This window comes from Adiantum capillus-veneris, chromosome 19 (genome assembly GCF_014529385.1).
Source record: "Adiantum capillus-veneris isolate H3 chromosome 19, ASM1452938v2, whole genome shotgun sequence".
Taxonomy (NCBI): Eukaryota; Viridiplantae; Streptophyta; class Polypodiopsida; order Polypodiales; family Pteridaceae; genus Adiantum; species Adiantum capillus-veneris.
The window spans coordinates 115,656,307-115,673,421 of NC_140949.1; the positions used below are offsets into that span (position 1 = coordinate 115,656,307).

Consider the following 17,115-nt stretch of genomic DNA (forward strand, 5'->3'; position numbering starts at 1 on the left):
TAATTTTTTTTCTCTTTGCTTTTTTGGTGCATCTCTTTTGTCTCACAAAAACATGTTTCTATATTGTACATGTGGAATACAAAGACCTTTTACTATCTTTTTTTTCTCTTTGCTTTTTCGGTGCATCTCTTTTGTCTCAATAGCTTACTACAATACTTCAATACTTTGCTGGGTACTATCAAATCTTTCTCTTCTTTGTTTTTTTACCATAATTACAATTGTGAGTGGAGATGATATATTAATTCACTAAAGAATGCACAAAGGACCTCAAACACTACATGTGCGTTGAAGAGACAACATTTGCACAAAGGGGCGTGTACAATTCATTAGCTCGAGCAACTAATACAACTTAGTACATGTTTCTCTTCTTTCGCCTGGCACATTAGACTCTTATATTGTCCCTATTTTAAATATAAGCTCCGTGATTTTACGCACATTATTCTTGAATTTGTCTTTTAGAAAGTTCCTCGCAAAGACTCAAATGGCCCTTGCTCTCCAGGTTTTCTTTAGGGAATAGTACGTGGAAATTTGGGTGCATACCATAATTTCTTCATTATGAAACCTTCTCCCTCCTTGGACCAAGCCATTTCTAAAGAAGAGCACCTTCCAAGTCCTCTGCACCCATCTGCAAATTTTGGCAATAAGATCTTGTGAGGAAGGGTAGTCTTTAAAAAAATGCAAGGGATACTTTAAAATTGCTTTGCATCTAGAGCAGATGTTTGGGCTAAGCCCTCTAACAAGAATCTTGTTTTCAGTTGGGATGCTCCCCATGATATTTTCCAAGTGAAATTCCTCATTAGCTTGGACATTTAACATGATCTTGTGAGGTAGGGTAGTCTTTAAACAAATGCAAGGGATACTTTAAAATTGCTTTGCATCTAGAGCAGATGTTTGGGCTAAGCCCTCAGATGTTTGGGCTAAGCCCTCTAACAAGAATCTTGTTTTCAGTTGGGATGCTCCCCGTGATATTTTCCAAGTGAAGTTCCTCATTAGCTTGGACATTTAACATCCCAATATTTGTTGTTGCTTATATTCTTCTACCATTTCTCTCAAGACCAATTTACCTTCCACAATTTGACAAGCGGCGTGAACGAATCTTCTTTATACATCAGCATGCAAATGTTAGAGGAAGTGAAAAAATTATGTCTTTGGGCTAATGCCATGCTTTCTAATGAAGTTCTGACCTAGTTGGAGATCTCTTTGTTATTAGCCTGTCTTGCAACTGCCCTTCACAAGATATTTACAGATCCTTCTCCTAGCTTGGAGAGTCAAGGGGATCGGTGTAATATCGAGCACTTGAAGTCTTTGACACTGTTGATTCTAGTGAGGCCATGTTACTGCACTTTCTTAGAAATTCCCTCGTGCAACCTCCAAGCTTCAAAGAAGCCCGACTTAGAGCTAGAATTTCATCTTGCATTTTAGTCTCCTTTCTAGAAGAGCTCTGATTTGTCAATCATATCCCAAGCCATGACCACCCATGTGAACCATCAAACCTTATTTGGTACTCTTGTAAGCAATGCTCCTTAAAAGCTATGATATGAAATCATTTTTTTTTTGCAATACTCGCATATAGTGAGCAACCACTACTAAAAAATGTTACAAAATTTGTATATTTTTGTCAAGGACTTATCTTCTTCGTCTTGGCAAGTCGCTTCCTCCTGCTTGCCAGAAGCCATCTGCAAGTTTTTAGCACTAGTTCTGTATGTAGCATTCCATTCTTTTCCTAGATACCCATATGGCTTTCAAGATTATAGTTCTGACTATACAAATTATGTCCTCATTTCTTCATTATCCAAGCGTCTAGAGCCTAGCTCTAAGTCTCGTCTAAAGAATGGGGTGCCAAGTCGGTAAAACACCCATTCGTAGACTCTTCCAGTGAAGCTCTTAATTGTTGGACATCCACAAATGAGGTGGGCTATGATCTCAGTTTACTGGTTGCATTTGATGCAAGTTCCATCGCCAAGACCCCTCACTTTGGCCTTGTCCCTGATCGGCCAAAAACCAAATAACATTTTTCAGAGGAAGACTTTCTGCTCATCTTTTCATTTAGAGTGCCATATATTCTCCAACACCTTGCTCGATTTGAGCTTTCTCCACTTTTTGGACCAAGTTTTGCTGAGACGTCCAACCCATTGCTCAGAAAAAGCTAGTTTCTCATGAATGCTCTTTGTTGAGGAAGAGAAAAATGAATTCCCCCATGCCACTTCCATGCCGTCCACTCGGTTGTTGTAAAGCAAAGTGGGAGAAAGATGTGAGATAGGAGATCCAGGAGTCTACCAACGAGAACCTCTTCTTGTAGAGACATGTTATTGATCTCTTTCAATCGTTTTAGAGGCTGCCATCCTCCTTCATGATGGTTCCACAGAGAGGCAAGGGTGATAATTTTTTCTTTTTGCTGAGTCGTCTTGCAGTCTCGGTCCAATGGAAATCAAGAACAAGACCTTGTAGAATGGGGCCCCAATGAGACTAGTGCAGAGCAATGTTTTTCTAGTATCTAGTCTCTTCATCTCAGAAAAGTGTGGAGGCGGCTTTGCAACATTTTCCTATGAATTTACTTGTGAAGCCCCCTAGCTCTAACAACACTCCTTTGGGGGGCAAAAGCCTGTTTTGCATATTGAGATTCAACCATTTGCTGCCTCTAGATCTCATATTTCAATTCATCACCATTTCCCTAGCCATACAGGCCCATCTCTCATCAGTTTCGGCAAGTTCGAAACAATTTCTCACAAAGAGCTTCATTGAGAATGAAAGGGTCAAGCATGCCCACACCTCCCCGGTTCTTCGGCTTTGCCACGGCCTCCCACTTAGTCCATTGCCACGGCCTACTTCCATTTACTCTGTTTCTCCATACAAACTCCTTATTGGGCTTGAGGAATTCCTTCCTATTCTTATGAGATAATTGGAGAAAACGAGAGGCAAAGGTAATGTATGGTACCAAGAAGGTGTTGATGAGTCTTACCCGACAATGAAGGATAAATTCCCATCTTTTCATCTTGTGTTTAAGCGTGTTCTAAAACCAATTGAAAGCTTGTTTGAAGGTCGTCCCCTCTCCCATAGGTACTCCCAAGTGTCTGAAGATATTGCCCCTTTTAACAATCTCTCCAGTCTATCTAGCATAGTAGAAATTGTCATCTTTGAAGAAAGAGATTAATATCGACTTCTCAATGCTACATTGAGAACTAGATGCTATTACAAAACTCTGAACCATGTCCCCTGACATTGTTCTGTTCAGCTTGCAAAAATAGTAATGAGTCGTCTGCAAACATCTTGATGAGTAGCTGGTTGCCATTTGGATTTTCAATCCTTGGATCCATCCCCTTGCTACTGTGTGCTCCAACAAAGCGATTAGAGGATGAGTGCATGCAGCAAACCAAAGACTCGGGGCCAAGGGATAGCCTTGACGAATGGATCTCTTGACATCAAATGAGCCGACCAATCTTGAGTTAAAGAAAAGCTCGATCAAACTACCTTCACCAAGTTTAGAAAATTCGTGATCCGAATCCAAGTGGCTCAGCGTTTCTTGCATAAAGAACCACGTTATTCAATCATAAGCCTTATCCAGATCTAGCCAATTAGGTATACCCATTAGCCATTAATTATGTCGTCTTTTTATGCTTGTCCTTTTGTTGTTTTATCGATTTGTGATTTGTTCATGTTAAGCTTCTAAATTGGAAAATTTATAGTTTTAACCATTTAGTGTTGAGGGCAAATCATAGCCCAAATTTTGACTTGAAAATTAAGATCCAATGAGAATATAATAAGCATTTCTCATACTCAATTTGTTAATCTAGTAAAAAAAAGTGGGATATACGTGCATTGCTTCTATGTATGACATGCGCACTTGCTTCCTTGCAAGGTTTAAATTTGAACTTTTGCTCAAGAATAGCATTGTGATTAATGAAGAAAATCTATACGAAGGATAATAGGGGAGGGAATTCTCGTTCCCTCCCACAGCCACGTGTCAGAAGCTCCTTCAAGCGGCGGGTGTGGCCTGCAGCTCTGGGAGCACAGTGACGCAAAGAGAGAGAGAGAGAGAGAGAGAGAGAGAGAGAGAGAAAGAGAGAGAGAGGCGGGTGAAGCTTGCCGGCCTTACTAGTTTGAATTATTTGCAAACAAAAATAGCTCGTAGTTTTAAAGGCACTAACTTGGTGAAAGGAAGCTAAAATCTAAATTTCTTTTTGTGTAGGTTATGGTGCCATGGAGCAAAGTTTTGACGATAAATGCATTCAAGAATCCGAAGAGCAATTCAGAAAAGTATATCCAGATAGTCACTATTGAGTTTTATGAGTTTTGGTTTATGGGGTTTTATAACCATGACAAAGCTATGAAGGAACTACACCAAGCAAAATTACAGTCAGTGCGAGCACCTTAATAGTGAATACTTCTCAAAAGGATGAAAGAATATTTCAAAGGATTTTATACCTAGAGAAAGTAATCCATAAGCTCTAAATGTAGCAAATGCCTCTCGAAGATGTACTAAAAAATATTGTGATTGAGCGCATTTCATTATTAAAGTGACTTTCTTCATGACATATAATATTATTTCCATTTGTAGTTTATCTATATATTATATATCTATATACTATTAGCTCACGCGACTCGCCTTCGGCAGGTCTCACTCGCTCTTACCAATGGTACATCCTTGCAGCCATATTAGAGGTGGCCTATGTGATATGAGTACCATCTCTCTATCCACTTGGAGACTTGTGTTTTCTCTTATCTAGCCAACTTTGCATTCTTCAAACCACCATAAACATTGGGCTTGCCTTAGCCCATTTGACTTCACTAACCATCATAACCATTATGTTGGCTAACCATCCCTAACCATTGGGCTAGCCCATTATCGGTATCCATTAAAAGGCTCACATGGGAGAGCTGCTTCCACTGCGTTAGTATTGCTGCCGGTTTGGCGCCCGTAAACCGTCTCGCCTCTATGCACACTCATCCGCCTAGACCTTAAGTGGCTACACCCCCCACATAGCCCATCCCTCTATCCTCATTCGCTAGCTTCACCTACTTCCATGCCTCCCAATAGCCCTCCCCTTCCACGATCATTCAGAAATGGACAGCCTGAGCTATTGCGTGAGGATGATGTCGTAAGCTCAATAATGAGTAGCCTAAGGGTACGGGCATAAGGGTAGCTCACAAGAAGATTTAGAAATTTTCTCATGTAGGAAAACAAAGTCTTTTTTAGTGTTTTTCATACAATGCATACCTAGCTAGGTAAAGAAGCTCATGATGTTGAGGTAAGTCACAATGTGGGAATTATTGTGAGAATTTATCGAAAACTTCTTGTATAGGAGAAGAATGTTGTGAGGAGGTGTAGGTGAGCACGATAGGGTAGGAGTTGATGAGGTTTCGCTTCTAGTGCATGTCATCATCCAATTATCAATTCACAGGTCAATTGTGTCTGCATGTTTGTGTGCGCGTGTTATTTACCAGCTAGCTTATAAGAAGATTTGGAAATTTTTCTCATGTAGGAAGACAGAGTCTTTTTTAGTGTTTTTCATACAATGCATAACATCATGATTGAGCTTTTGCTCGAGAGGCACCGCACACCTAGCTAGGTACGATTAGGGGCAGCCCCCCCCCCCCCCCCCCCCAAACACACACACACACACCAGGCCGGTGGTCCCCGTCCCCAATTGTACGTAGCTAGGAATGCGGTGCCTCCCTCACAGAAGCTCCTGATGTTGAGGTAAGTCACAATGTGGGAATTATTGTAAGAATGTATCCAAAACTTCTTGTGATAAATTCCCTGAGAATGATCGAGTGTGTCTCCACCGCTATACTTAACTTAATCGGACAATTATATTCACACCTGATGCACAAAGCTAGCCCAAAGTGAATCTCTAGGCGAAAATACGAAAGCTTTGGATATTAGTGGCAGTCTATCTCACCTGCAGTACTGTTACAGGTGAGCAAGCTGTGGGTACATCATCACATAATGGAGAGACGGACTGCAAGACAGCCCAAGAGGAGGACTTGATCAAGGATGGGCTTCCAGGGTAGCCAGAGGAGCGCTTCCGAATTTGCTCATAAGGAATCTGAGCCAACCTCTCTTTCTCTCTCTCTCTAAACACACACACACACACACACACACACACACACTCATACACAGAAAGAGGAACACACGCACAGATTGCAATCCACTCTCTGTCTTACACATACATTGACACACAGTAGGTGATTCAATTTTTTTAAAGGAAATTAAGAGGAGAATCAAGGATGATTCTCCTGCAGCTTTGCTAAGTGAAAACCGCCGCCCGTCGCCAGTTGGCAGCCAGAGTATCGTTCCGCAGGGCAGCAGCGGCGGCAGGGGGTCGCGCACAGCAGGCAGGCAGAGGACCGTCGCGCAGGCAGGAGGTAGCTTGCCGTGATCGCGTCGGGCGATGGCAGACGAGCTAGCGAGGGGCCGCAGACTTAGATATTATTTTTCATGAGTAGCTTTCGTCAGTACGTCAAGGTACCTGATGGAGTGGTTACTAGAATACCCATTACTTATATGTGTCATACGTGTGAGGGTTCAAAACTCTGGAACTATTTTGAAAGAGAAATTAATAATTCTTCCAGTAGTAGGAGCCAGTAGCAGCAAAACACACGCTTAAAACACACCGTTGCACCAGAGTCATAACGCACAAAATGAGCTCTCTCTCTCTCTCTCACACACACACACACACATACACACGAATATGTACTTGTCACAACATCTCTCTATGGCTCTCTTGGCATTGCCAAGACTATAGCGATTCTCTCTTTCCTATGTTGTGTGTGTGAGAGAGAGAGCGAGCTTGCTGAATGTGCTATTATGTGTGTGTGTGTGTGTGTGTGTGAGAGAGAGAGAGAGAGAGAGAGAGAGCAGCCAGCCCCTCGACCCTTGGTTTGGGGCTTGGAAGGCAATTGTATTCATGGGATTTGGAGCAATTTCCAAGGATGGCTCTGTTGCCCAACTGGATTCCATCACGATGAGGCTACCATTTAAATAGGAGAGGGGTTTTTAGTCCCTCACTTAGCCTTGATTTACTATTTCCATAGAGAGAGAGCGTCGTGGTTGTGTTTATTGTCTTGATTACTTCAATATGGAGCTTACTGAGCAAAATATTGTCTTTCAGGTGTGTGTCGAACCGCTGGTGGTTTTTTTAAACACATAACCGAATATTATTTACTATGTTGAGGAGGCCTAATCTTTTGTCTTTTAATTTGCATGCTTAACATAGTTCCCTTGCAATTTGCATAGGCCTAATATGCAATTTGCATGCTTAGCATAGTTCCCTTGACGTATTGTATTGCTCTCTCTAATGACTATTTTCCTAGTTAATATAGCAATAGTTTTAAACCTCTGGCTTGTGTATAAAATGAGGCATTTGGCTTAATCTTTTGTAGTGTAGTACCGATACTGGTTTTGGTTGCCCAAATTAATCAAGATTTGCTTAAATTAATTGAATTTTATGGCTGAAAATGAGATTTTAAAAGAAACACACAATAGATGGGTTAAAACTACATGAGGATACTGTAGGGTTGTGCCACTACTTGTTGGGATTACATATATTTGTTGACTTCTCTGGTTAAAATGATGTTTTTTTAAAAACCCAGATGGGTTAAATCCACAAGTTTTCACGTCTGCTGATTGGATAGCTGATCCACCTTTTCCCAAGTATGGATAGCATGTTAGTTTTGCTTAGCTTCTCTTGTATACATGTTGGTTAGAATAATTAGTTTTGGCCTGATAATTTTGGAAATGTTACCCTTGATGTGGGTTTTGCCTGGCTTGTACTAATGCTTGAACTAGTGAGTATTGGTTGGCATACCTTATGAGTGATACCTCTTTTTATGCTCATTTGAGGTGAATGAGAAAATTTACTGAGTTTTTAAAGTGTATAGTTGAGTTGCTTAATCTTGGAGCTCCTCTGATCATGGAGAGGCTTTACTGGCTTTGATGTGTTTACACTTTGGGGATTCCTAAGCTTGTATCTTATGTTTGAGTTGTACACACATACACACGTGCACACACACACACACACACACACACACACACACACACACACACACACACACACACACACACATGCATAGGTATACGTACACACATGTCTTGCAAAAGCTATCCATTCTTGTAATGAATAGATAGAGTTAAAGTTTGTTTGGATATCCTACTCTCACTGTTGAAGGAAAATTTGACAAAGAAAATGGAAGATTTTGTCCTTTGGTGCCTCATATAGCAATGCAACTCCTCCTGTGTCTCGATTTGGAAGCGATCCATTTGTGACAAGAGGCAACAAAAATCTAGAAATGGGAGGGCATTGAGTAGGTAGGCTTGGGCAACGATTGGAGAGTGTAAGGAAGTGAAGTGGGCATCTCATATTTATAGGCCTCATAGAAATTCCATCATCTCATGCTAGCCATCCTTATGATTGCATTAATGTCAACCCCCCGAGGCAAGCTCAACCATAATCATTGACACGTTTCTAACTTGAGTGAGTTATGTAGTCAAAACAATACAAAAAATATTGTTAAGTTATGCCACAACGAGAAGAGAAGTGTGCCTACTAGATCCCCTCGATGAGAAACAAGTGTAGCACTAGGGTGAGTATCCTCCATGTCGCGTTGTGGTACAACAAAGAAATGTCGTGCCACAATGCAAGAAGGAAATGTGCCTACCAAAACCCCTCCCTTGTTTTGCATTGTGGCATGATAAATTTTTGTAATGCCACAACAAGATAGAAGGGGTGCCCCTTACAACCCCCTCCCATGTTTTGCATTGTGTCAGAATTGTTTTTTTGGTGCACCACAACACAAAATAAGGGGAGCAATTGGAGGAGTACTCTCCATGTCAGCAACAAAGAAATGTCATTCCACAATGAAAAAAGGAATGTGCCTAAGAGATCCCCTCTCTTTTATCACGTTGTGGTGTGACGAAATTATTTTCACACCACAACCCAATAGAAGGGGTGCTACTTCTAGCCCTCATCTCTTGTTTTGCATTGTGTTGCGACATTTTTTTTTTTTTTTGCACCACAACAAGAAACAAGAGGAGCAGTTGTGGGAGTACCCTCCATGTTGCATTGTGTCACGACAAAGAAATGTCATGTCACAATGCAAAAAGAGGTGTGCCACACCTCCTCCCTTGTCTCATGGCGTCACTGTGAAGAAAATTGTTGTCGTGCCACAATGCAAGAGAAGGGGTGCTACCTCCAAACCCTCCCTTTTTTGTGTTGTGCCGTTGTGACAAGAAAATTATCACGCTATAAGGCAAAATAATGTGAGTATTTGCACGGGACCTCTCCACATCGCATTGTAGCATGTTAAGTGCTTGATTGTTGTCACGCCGCAATGTGAATCATGCATTGTGGGGCTGTATTGCCTTGGAAAGTGTGCATCATCATTCTATCTTTCTCTTGTGTGCTTATCAGGGACCAAGCGCTCTCTCTTATATGTCCTTAGCAGAGAAGAAATAGCTTTCTTCAGATAGTTCTTTGATAGTTAATGATAAACAATAGTTTTTCAATAACAAAATGATAGGTATCCAATTGCCAATAGAAACATGTTGGTCGACTGCCAAGCCTCACCATATTGATGCTAGCAAAGTGAGAACCACAGACATAAAATATCAATCTATGGGACGTAGCCGACCCGACTAGTACATGGAGGTTACAAGAGATAGCTAATCTCTCCAAAAACCCAAGTCCAAAGTTCCCTTTCTTAGATCGGTCTTAGATGTGTGTCAAACATCAAAAGACACTTTTAGTACTGCAAGCTTAGCCCAATGAATTTGTATAGCTACAATGCTCCGAATGCAATGAAACTTACTACATAGAATGTGCAGAGTATTCTTAATATCCCCATAGGCTCAAAACTCATTTTTGACACTCGGAAAAAATCGCACCCCTAAGATAAACAACTTATTTTGGACATGTCAATTTTAACCTCCGAAGCACTCTATAGCTTCTTTAGGATGTGCTCTATCTATCCCTATGGTCAAAAATCAGTGTAGATGTGTGTATTGTCCGTAGGAAATGAAAATAGCTCGTAGACGGGCATGACTAAAAACACAACTTCATTGCATAAAATTTACATGGAAAGGAAGATCTTTCGCATGCGAGTGCGTTGGTATGCTCAAAATCACAATGCAACACCGCAAGGGAGACACAAACAATTAAAAAATAGAGAACTCACAGTACTGTACTGTAGCGTATGCTCACTTTCATTATCCAAAGTTACAAAAACCGACTTTTATACCTTAGCGAAGGTTTAAGAAATGGATTCATATCTAATTGGGCTCAATGATAAGGCTTAGGAAATGCATTCAATTGCAACTTTAGAAGCCCTCGCCCCTTTACTCTCTTTGACGATCGATAATAATACAACAGCTTTAGACTTTATTGGATTTCTCATTAATACATGTGGTTGTGATACAAGTACTGGGGATAAAAATAAGAATGATGTCCTTTTAATGCTTCTATTAGCTTAGTAGCTAACATCCCCCCTTCCTCCCTCCCCTCCCTTGACTGTGTCGTATGTCTACGACAGAACTATTTAGGGTGCTAAGTAGTGGTCGAGATTTTTGGCTTCAGACCTCTTGGCATGTTGTTCCAGTCCTTGTTGATACTTGAAATGAAGGTCTTTGTCTTTTGTAGACATGAACTGCATGGTGATCTTTTTCTAGAACATCACCCTGGCATAAAAACCATGGAGCACTCGAAGGTTTCCCTGACAAATCATAGAATAACCCCTTATTGCCTTCAAAGAAGGACATCTAGGCTACACTTGTCTGCTCAACGTGGTGGAAGGTCTGTAGACATGTAAGCAACATCTTTGAGATCTTGACCAGCATAATGAAAGCCAAGTCTGGTATCCCACGAAATTAAAGCTGGATAGTTGAGGATAGGTTTTCCACCATCTAATCGTGCCATTCAATGGTGGTGGAAACCTTGGATAATCTAGCCATGTTGGCCGTTTTTTTTGGATGATAGTGTGTTGTTGCCATCTTCGGACTCATGGAACCGAACACTGCACATGCTTTTGCCTTATAATTGGCGGTGCATTTGTGTACATGATGAGATACTTGGGGTGTCGGCTTGACGAGATCTCTCGCCACTTGGGATGTACCATTGTAGGGTTGTATGTGATATCCTTGAGCAATATTTCTTTAATTTGTAACACTTCAAACTTGATGAGTGGGAAGGAAGAGCCTACTGATGCCATTCTTCATTGATATTTGCCGGTGTGAGAAGATTGAAATTGATAGAATGCAGGATCCTCTCCTCCCATTGCTTAACTTCTTTGAATATCTGCTCTTGTTCATCTTCCACTTGTTTCTTTAGCGTGGCCTCTTCATCTGCAGTTAAGATTTTGGCTCAAATAAAGGGTTCCGCTTCTTCTCGGGTAATCACAAGCTCCGGGAGATTTCCTTCTTGAGTGTTGGCTTCTTCAAAGTTCATAAACCGCAAGCCATTTGTATCTACCATTTCTATGTCTGGTTGATCTTCCCCTAATGTGGATACTTGAGACTTAGCAACATCTTGAGCTTTACTAAGCTCTTCTTTCATCTGTGAAATTTCCTTTTGATAGCTCTCGTCCCACTACATGAATTCGATGGAAAGTTTGCGGTGCTGCATCTGCTCCAGCTTTATTTCCATTCCAAAGTCTCTACATTTTTGTTCAAGTGCTTTGTAGGCCGCATCTGTGCTTTGCAGTGTAGTCACGGTGGGGTTATCTCTGAGCTGGTATAGCATTTTATTTTGTTCTTGGTAGAAAGATTTTGATTGGGCCAGCTGAGTATTTGCAATATTTAGTTATACTTGCAGTTGTTGAACTGATAATGTGGAGTCTTGTAACGTAGTGGTTACCTGCTAAAGCTGCTGGTTGTTTGCTCTTAGGGCTTCCAATTTCTCTTTGAGTGTAGAAGTCAGCTCACTTAGTTTCTTGTTTTGTGCATCAATGGCCTCTTGGTATGATTCATTAAAGGATTTGGCCACCTCAAGCTAGCTGTTCATTAGAAAAATCTAGATGTGTGTGTAGGTTATGAAGCTGCTGGAATACCTTACCGCATTGACCCTGTCACCTATATCTGCTAAGGCTTTAACCATCTATTTCTCTTTTAGATTCAATGTGATCCACATATCAAGACCATCCAGCCATTCATCATCGATCTCCACCTCATCATTTTCTAAAGGTTAAATCTGGAGGGTATTGAGGGGTAGAACTTGAGAAATCGATTGTCCTGCTGCTCTCCTCTTTAGAACGTGAATGCACGCTTCCTCTTGGGATTTTTCCATCACCTGCTTTTTTAAAAGTTTTCTTTCCTTTGCTACATGCATTATTTGCAAAAGGTCATTAGTCAACGGCAGATGGTATTTGTAAAGTCAACATCTACTAATCCAATTTCCATGACTTCTCCATCTAAGATAGCTAGTTTGATGGCACCACTCAGTGAAACATCTTCAATGACAAAAGGACCATGTCCTTTTTTCTTGAACTTTGATATATGTTGTTTCAAGGAGTATACTAGATCCAAATCCCCTGGTTTGAAAAATTTTGTCAGCAAATGTAAGTCCAAAAACTATTTTTGTTTTTGTTTCTATGCATATATATGGGCAATGGCTGCTACTCGTTGTTCATCTATTCATTCTTAGTCCTTGAGTCATTCTAACAACTCGTGCCCTTTCCATTCCAACTCGTGTGCAACTCTGAGAGTGGGTAATAAGAATTCCACTGGCAATATTGCATCTAATCCATAGACCAAGTTAAAAGAAGTCATGTTCAAGGATGTTTTGAATGAAACTCCATATGTCCACAAGGCTGAATTAAGATGCATCTCCCAGTCCGTTCTGACTGAACTAATAATTTTGGTTTAGGGTATATACCCCAAAGTCTATACCCCACTTAGCAAATGAGCTGCTCCCATCATATGTCACAATGACATACTATCAATTTGTGTCGACATCTTTTGTCGTTGTGATGAATCACATCGTTGAACAAATTATTTGGCATCAGCAAACAAGTAATGTTGGCTGGCCAATCTTCCTCAACTATGGGCACTCCATCCGTCCCTCCTCACTATTTTAAACTATCTGTTTAGGTGAATGTGCATCATTGTCCTCTAAAGTTTTCAACTTTCCCTTCTCTTGTGCTTTTTCTTTGTTGGTCTTTATTAGAATTTCTTTTGATTTTTCTATAATTTCTAGTTAAGGTTTTTGTTTTTCTAGCATGGATTGCATAATTTGCACCAAGTTTTTATACGCTTCTAATTTAGTTGCTTCCATATTGAGTGCATGATAGTTTTTCCATTTGGTTTTTTCCAATGTGTGATCGGCTTTCAATTTGGCTTGGAAAGCTCCCAAGGCTACATTGACCCTGCATTGATTGGTTCATAAATTTTGTCAACCAATACCGATCTTTCCAGTTTTGGTTTTGGTTCCTTAAAGTTTGATGACAACGTCTGCATCTTTCCCTCTACCTCCTTTCGTGGCCTCTCTTCAACCTCCTTTCATAGTTTTTGTCTCTTGAGTTCATACCGTTTGCATCGCTTGTTGGACTGGAGTCTTTGGAGGAATTGCTGGGTATATCTGATCCACTTGTATTTCTTTGTTTATGAAAACGTTTGCATCTTTCCCTCTACCTCCTTTCGTATCCTCTCTTCAACCTCCTTTCATAGTTTCTGTCTCTTGAGTTTATATTGTTTGCATCGTTTGTTCCTGGAGTCTTTGGAGGAATTGCTGGGTATTTTTAATCCACTTGTATTTTTTTGTTTATTCCCCTTGGCATGTGCCCTCGTCACTATTCAAACTGGAATTGTGGGATCCCCTTTTGATGAACTACTTAGCACAACTTGAACTATGTTTATGGTGGTCTTTCTTTTGTTTGTTGGGTTCCTAGTGTAGTCTTCAGGAAAGTTTCTACCCTTACATCCACATGCTCCACAATATGCCTCTATAGGTCTCGCATTCTCATTTGGTCCAGGATAGTCAATTTTCTAGTGGTCATCCGCTCCGCAATTATGGAAATTTCCTATTTTTGGTTTAGACATTGGCTTAATCATAGGTGGTCTAGCTCCTTGGTTCACAATGAAGTAAGCAAGTTTTGTATCCGAAGGTGCTTGATACATTGGCTCTACGAAGACCGGAGTCAGTTGATTATACCATTCTTCTTCTACTCCCATTACGACCGAACTCGTTTCAGGATATGGAATAACATGAACTAGAGCCTGCTCATCCACCTGTCCCTGATGTGGCTAGTATAGCATTATTCCTTGGGGGTGGTGGTTGCTTGCCTACTAACATTGGTTGTGGTCTCTCCATATTCATGGACGATCTTTGCATTGGTGCCACATTTGGCTAGTATCTATACATGGGTTGTCCCTGTGGTCTCATTCGCACATAATGGACATTTTCATCATATTTATGCTTCTAATAGCACTCATTTGTCTCATGGTTTGTCCATTTCACTGGTCTTTTTTGTTCCATAGGTTGTCCTAGGGTTGCTCCATGCCCAGTGCTCCGTCCCTCGGATTGGTATCCTTTGCATGTTGGTCATCATGTCGTTCATGCGTTTAAGCATGTCTTCTATAGCATTGGCGAGAGCTGTTACAATTGGTACTACTTGTGCTGGGACAGTGGATGTAGTTCCCTCACTCTATGAATCTTTAGTGGTGCTCTCCTTGTTGAAGATCTTGCAATTATCACTCAAGTCAATTGTGTCCAGGCTGCATGCCTCCCATGTCATGTTTTTTTTTCTTTACAAAATAGCGTGCAAGTCGTTGTTTAGTAATCCCTCTAAAAATAGTGAGACAAGCTTCTCCTCGGCTGGGGTTTCTTTGGACATTTGTCTATATATTTCCTTATCCGACTCACACTATCTCTGATAGTTTCTCCTTATTTTTGTTTGAAATGATAGATTTGCGCCACAGTGCTATGCTTGATTTGCATTTTCAAGCAGGTAACAACAAACCTCATTGCCAAAATTGGTAGATCAGTTATCAATCCAGGAGGTATGGTCTGGAACCAAGTTAAAGCTTTTCCTTCTAAGGTCATTCCAAACCCCTCAAACTATGTATGGAAGTCGATTATGGGTTCAGCTCTCAAAACTTGTTTGAAGCTTGCTAAGTAATCATACGGATCCCCTGACCCACTGTATTTTTTGACCCATTTTTGGAAATCTACTGGTCTAACTCTACGGTGAAGATCAGTACCCCCCCCCCCCCCCCCCCCCCCCCCCCCCCCCCCCCCAGCTGGTGTTTCTCCCATTAAACCTTTAACACTAGGTTGGTAACCTAACAGGACATAAAAGTGTCCTTTCAGGGTTTTGAAAAAAACCTTCAAAACCATAGTAGATCCACTCATTTTGTAAAATCCTTTCATGAGGTTATAGTTCAAGGCCTAGTAAACATGGAAAAATTAAGAAACTTGTAAAATTTCTCATCTTTTGGTCACACCAAGCCTCCAAAGTTGATGGACCAGTGAATTTTCAACAAAACAGTCATTTCTTACGTTTTGTTGCATAAAAATAAGATTAGGGATTTTTGTAGGACTTGAGATAAATTCCCTAGTTAACTTCAATGGGTTGGTGATCAGAACATATGATTGCTTCTCACTCACTATTTTTTGTTTTGCCAAAATAAATAGGTACAAAAAAGTTGAATTTTTACCATTCTGCAAACCTATCATCAAAGTTTCTATAGCCACGCTCAATACAAATAATATATGCATGTTTTCTTAGTTCCCTATTGTCCTTTATGTTCATAAGGAGCCATGAAGCATGTCAAAAGAATAATACATCTCTTACCAAGGGGAATCTTGGGGACAAAGATGAAGTGTTAAATACAGCAAACATGAAAAAAGTGGGTTGAACATTATGAGTTGTAGAATCCCATGGAAACTATTCAATATCTAGCCAAATTTGATCCTTATGACTAGATATGGTTACTACCTACAAAATTCATGTAGTTGTCACAAGAAACTAACAATATTGAAAAAGCTATACTTGATATACTAGAATGTTTCGTTTTCTTCCATAATTGAAACAATCAACCATCGTTGTGTACTATGCAAAATAGGGTATTAGGTGCCCAAAAACTCAAGGAATGTTAGCTTTATGTTACAATATGCGACATAGAAAATCAAAAATGAATTTGGATATTATGAAATCCACCAAAAAATTCATAGAAGAGCTAAAATTGGCTAAAAAACAGGATTTGACAATTTTTGTAATTTGGTCATAACTTAGAACTTTAATATTTATTTCTCGCTAGAAGCATCAAGACATGTTGCGGACTACTAAAGATAGTTCTCTAGTATTATAGACCTCAAAAATATGAATTCTAGAGTGGGATAGTTGCAAAAAGTTGAAAAAAGCCAAAAACAGGACCTGTATTTTCACATAGTTTAGGTTGTGAAATGTTGTGCAAGGACAATGTTAAAGATGGAATTGATATTCCAAAAAAATGTCGAGTTTTTTTCAGCTCATGAGACAACTTTCTAGATAGATAGCACCTCAAAATCCATTTTGAAACTCTTGACATAATTCAAGGAAAATGGTCACTTCACAGGACATAAAAGTGTCCCAGGACATAAAAGTGTTCCATTACCAACCTAGTGTTAAACCAGTTGTTTGGTAGATGTGACTCATGTGGACCTCTCCTTGTCCGAATGTCACTCATTCTTTCCTTGTTAAAGGTGGTTTCTACATTTCTTCCCCTGTTTCCATCATTGAGGTGACTGCCTTTGGCTTTGCTTCCTCTCTAATTGACCATGCTATCATAGGCTCTCTCATTTGGCCCCACGTTCTATTTGGTTTCAAGTATTGTCCCATTAATCACTTCTTGGATTTATTTTTCTTGGTATTTGCTTTATTCAATCTTCTTTGGATTCACCATAACAAAATTATTTTTATAGCAATCCCTAAATAGGTGTACAAGTAGTTGCACTAAACCCTTCTCCTCAATCTTGAAAATATACACAATTTTCAAGGGTGTCAACTAACCTTGTTTGGCATGAGTAGTTCAGATCAAATCTGTGACATTGTTGGCTTCCCAACAATAGACTTCAAGCCTAGGGTTGTCAATGGGTATGTGCTTCAGAGGTTTAGTATCTATAGCAAGGCAACCAATAGTTTTAACTA

The 17,115-nt window shown here is 40.2% G+C and overlaps 1 protein-coding gene across 1 annotated transcript in view; it reads left to right on the plus strand.

Moving 5' to 3' along the window:
• LOC147434707 (GEM-like protein 1) overlaps positions 1-6,434 on the plus strand; it is a 43,360-nt gene extending 36,926 nt beyond the window's left edge. The window contains exons 4-5 of the mRNA XM_086491156.1: positions 4,187-4,357; positions 6,207-6,434. Coding sequence (XP_086347282.1) covers positions 4,187-4,357; positions 6,207-6,380 — 345 coding nt within the window. The 3' untranslated portion in view covers positions 6,381-6,434. The remainder of the gene's footprint in view (positions 1-4,186; positions 4,358-6,206) is intronic.
• Positions 6,435-17,115: the final 10,681 nt, after the last annotated feature.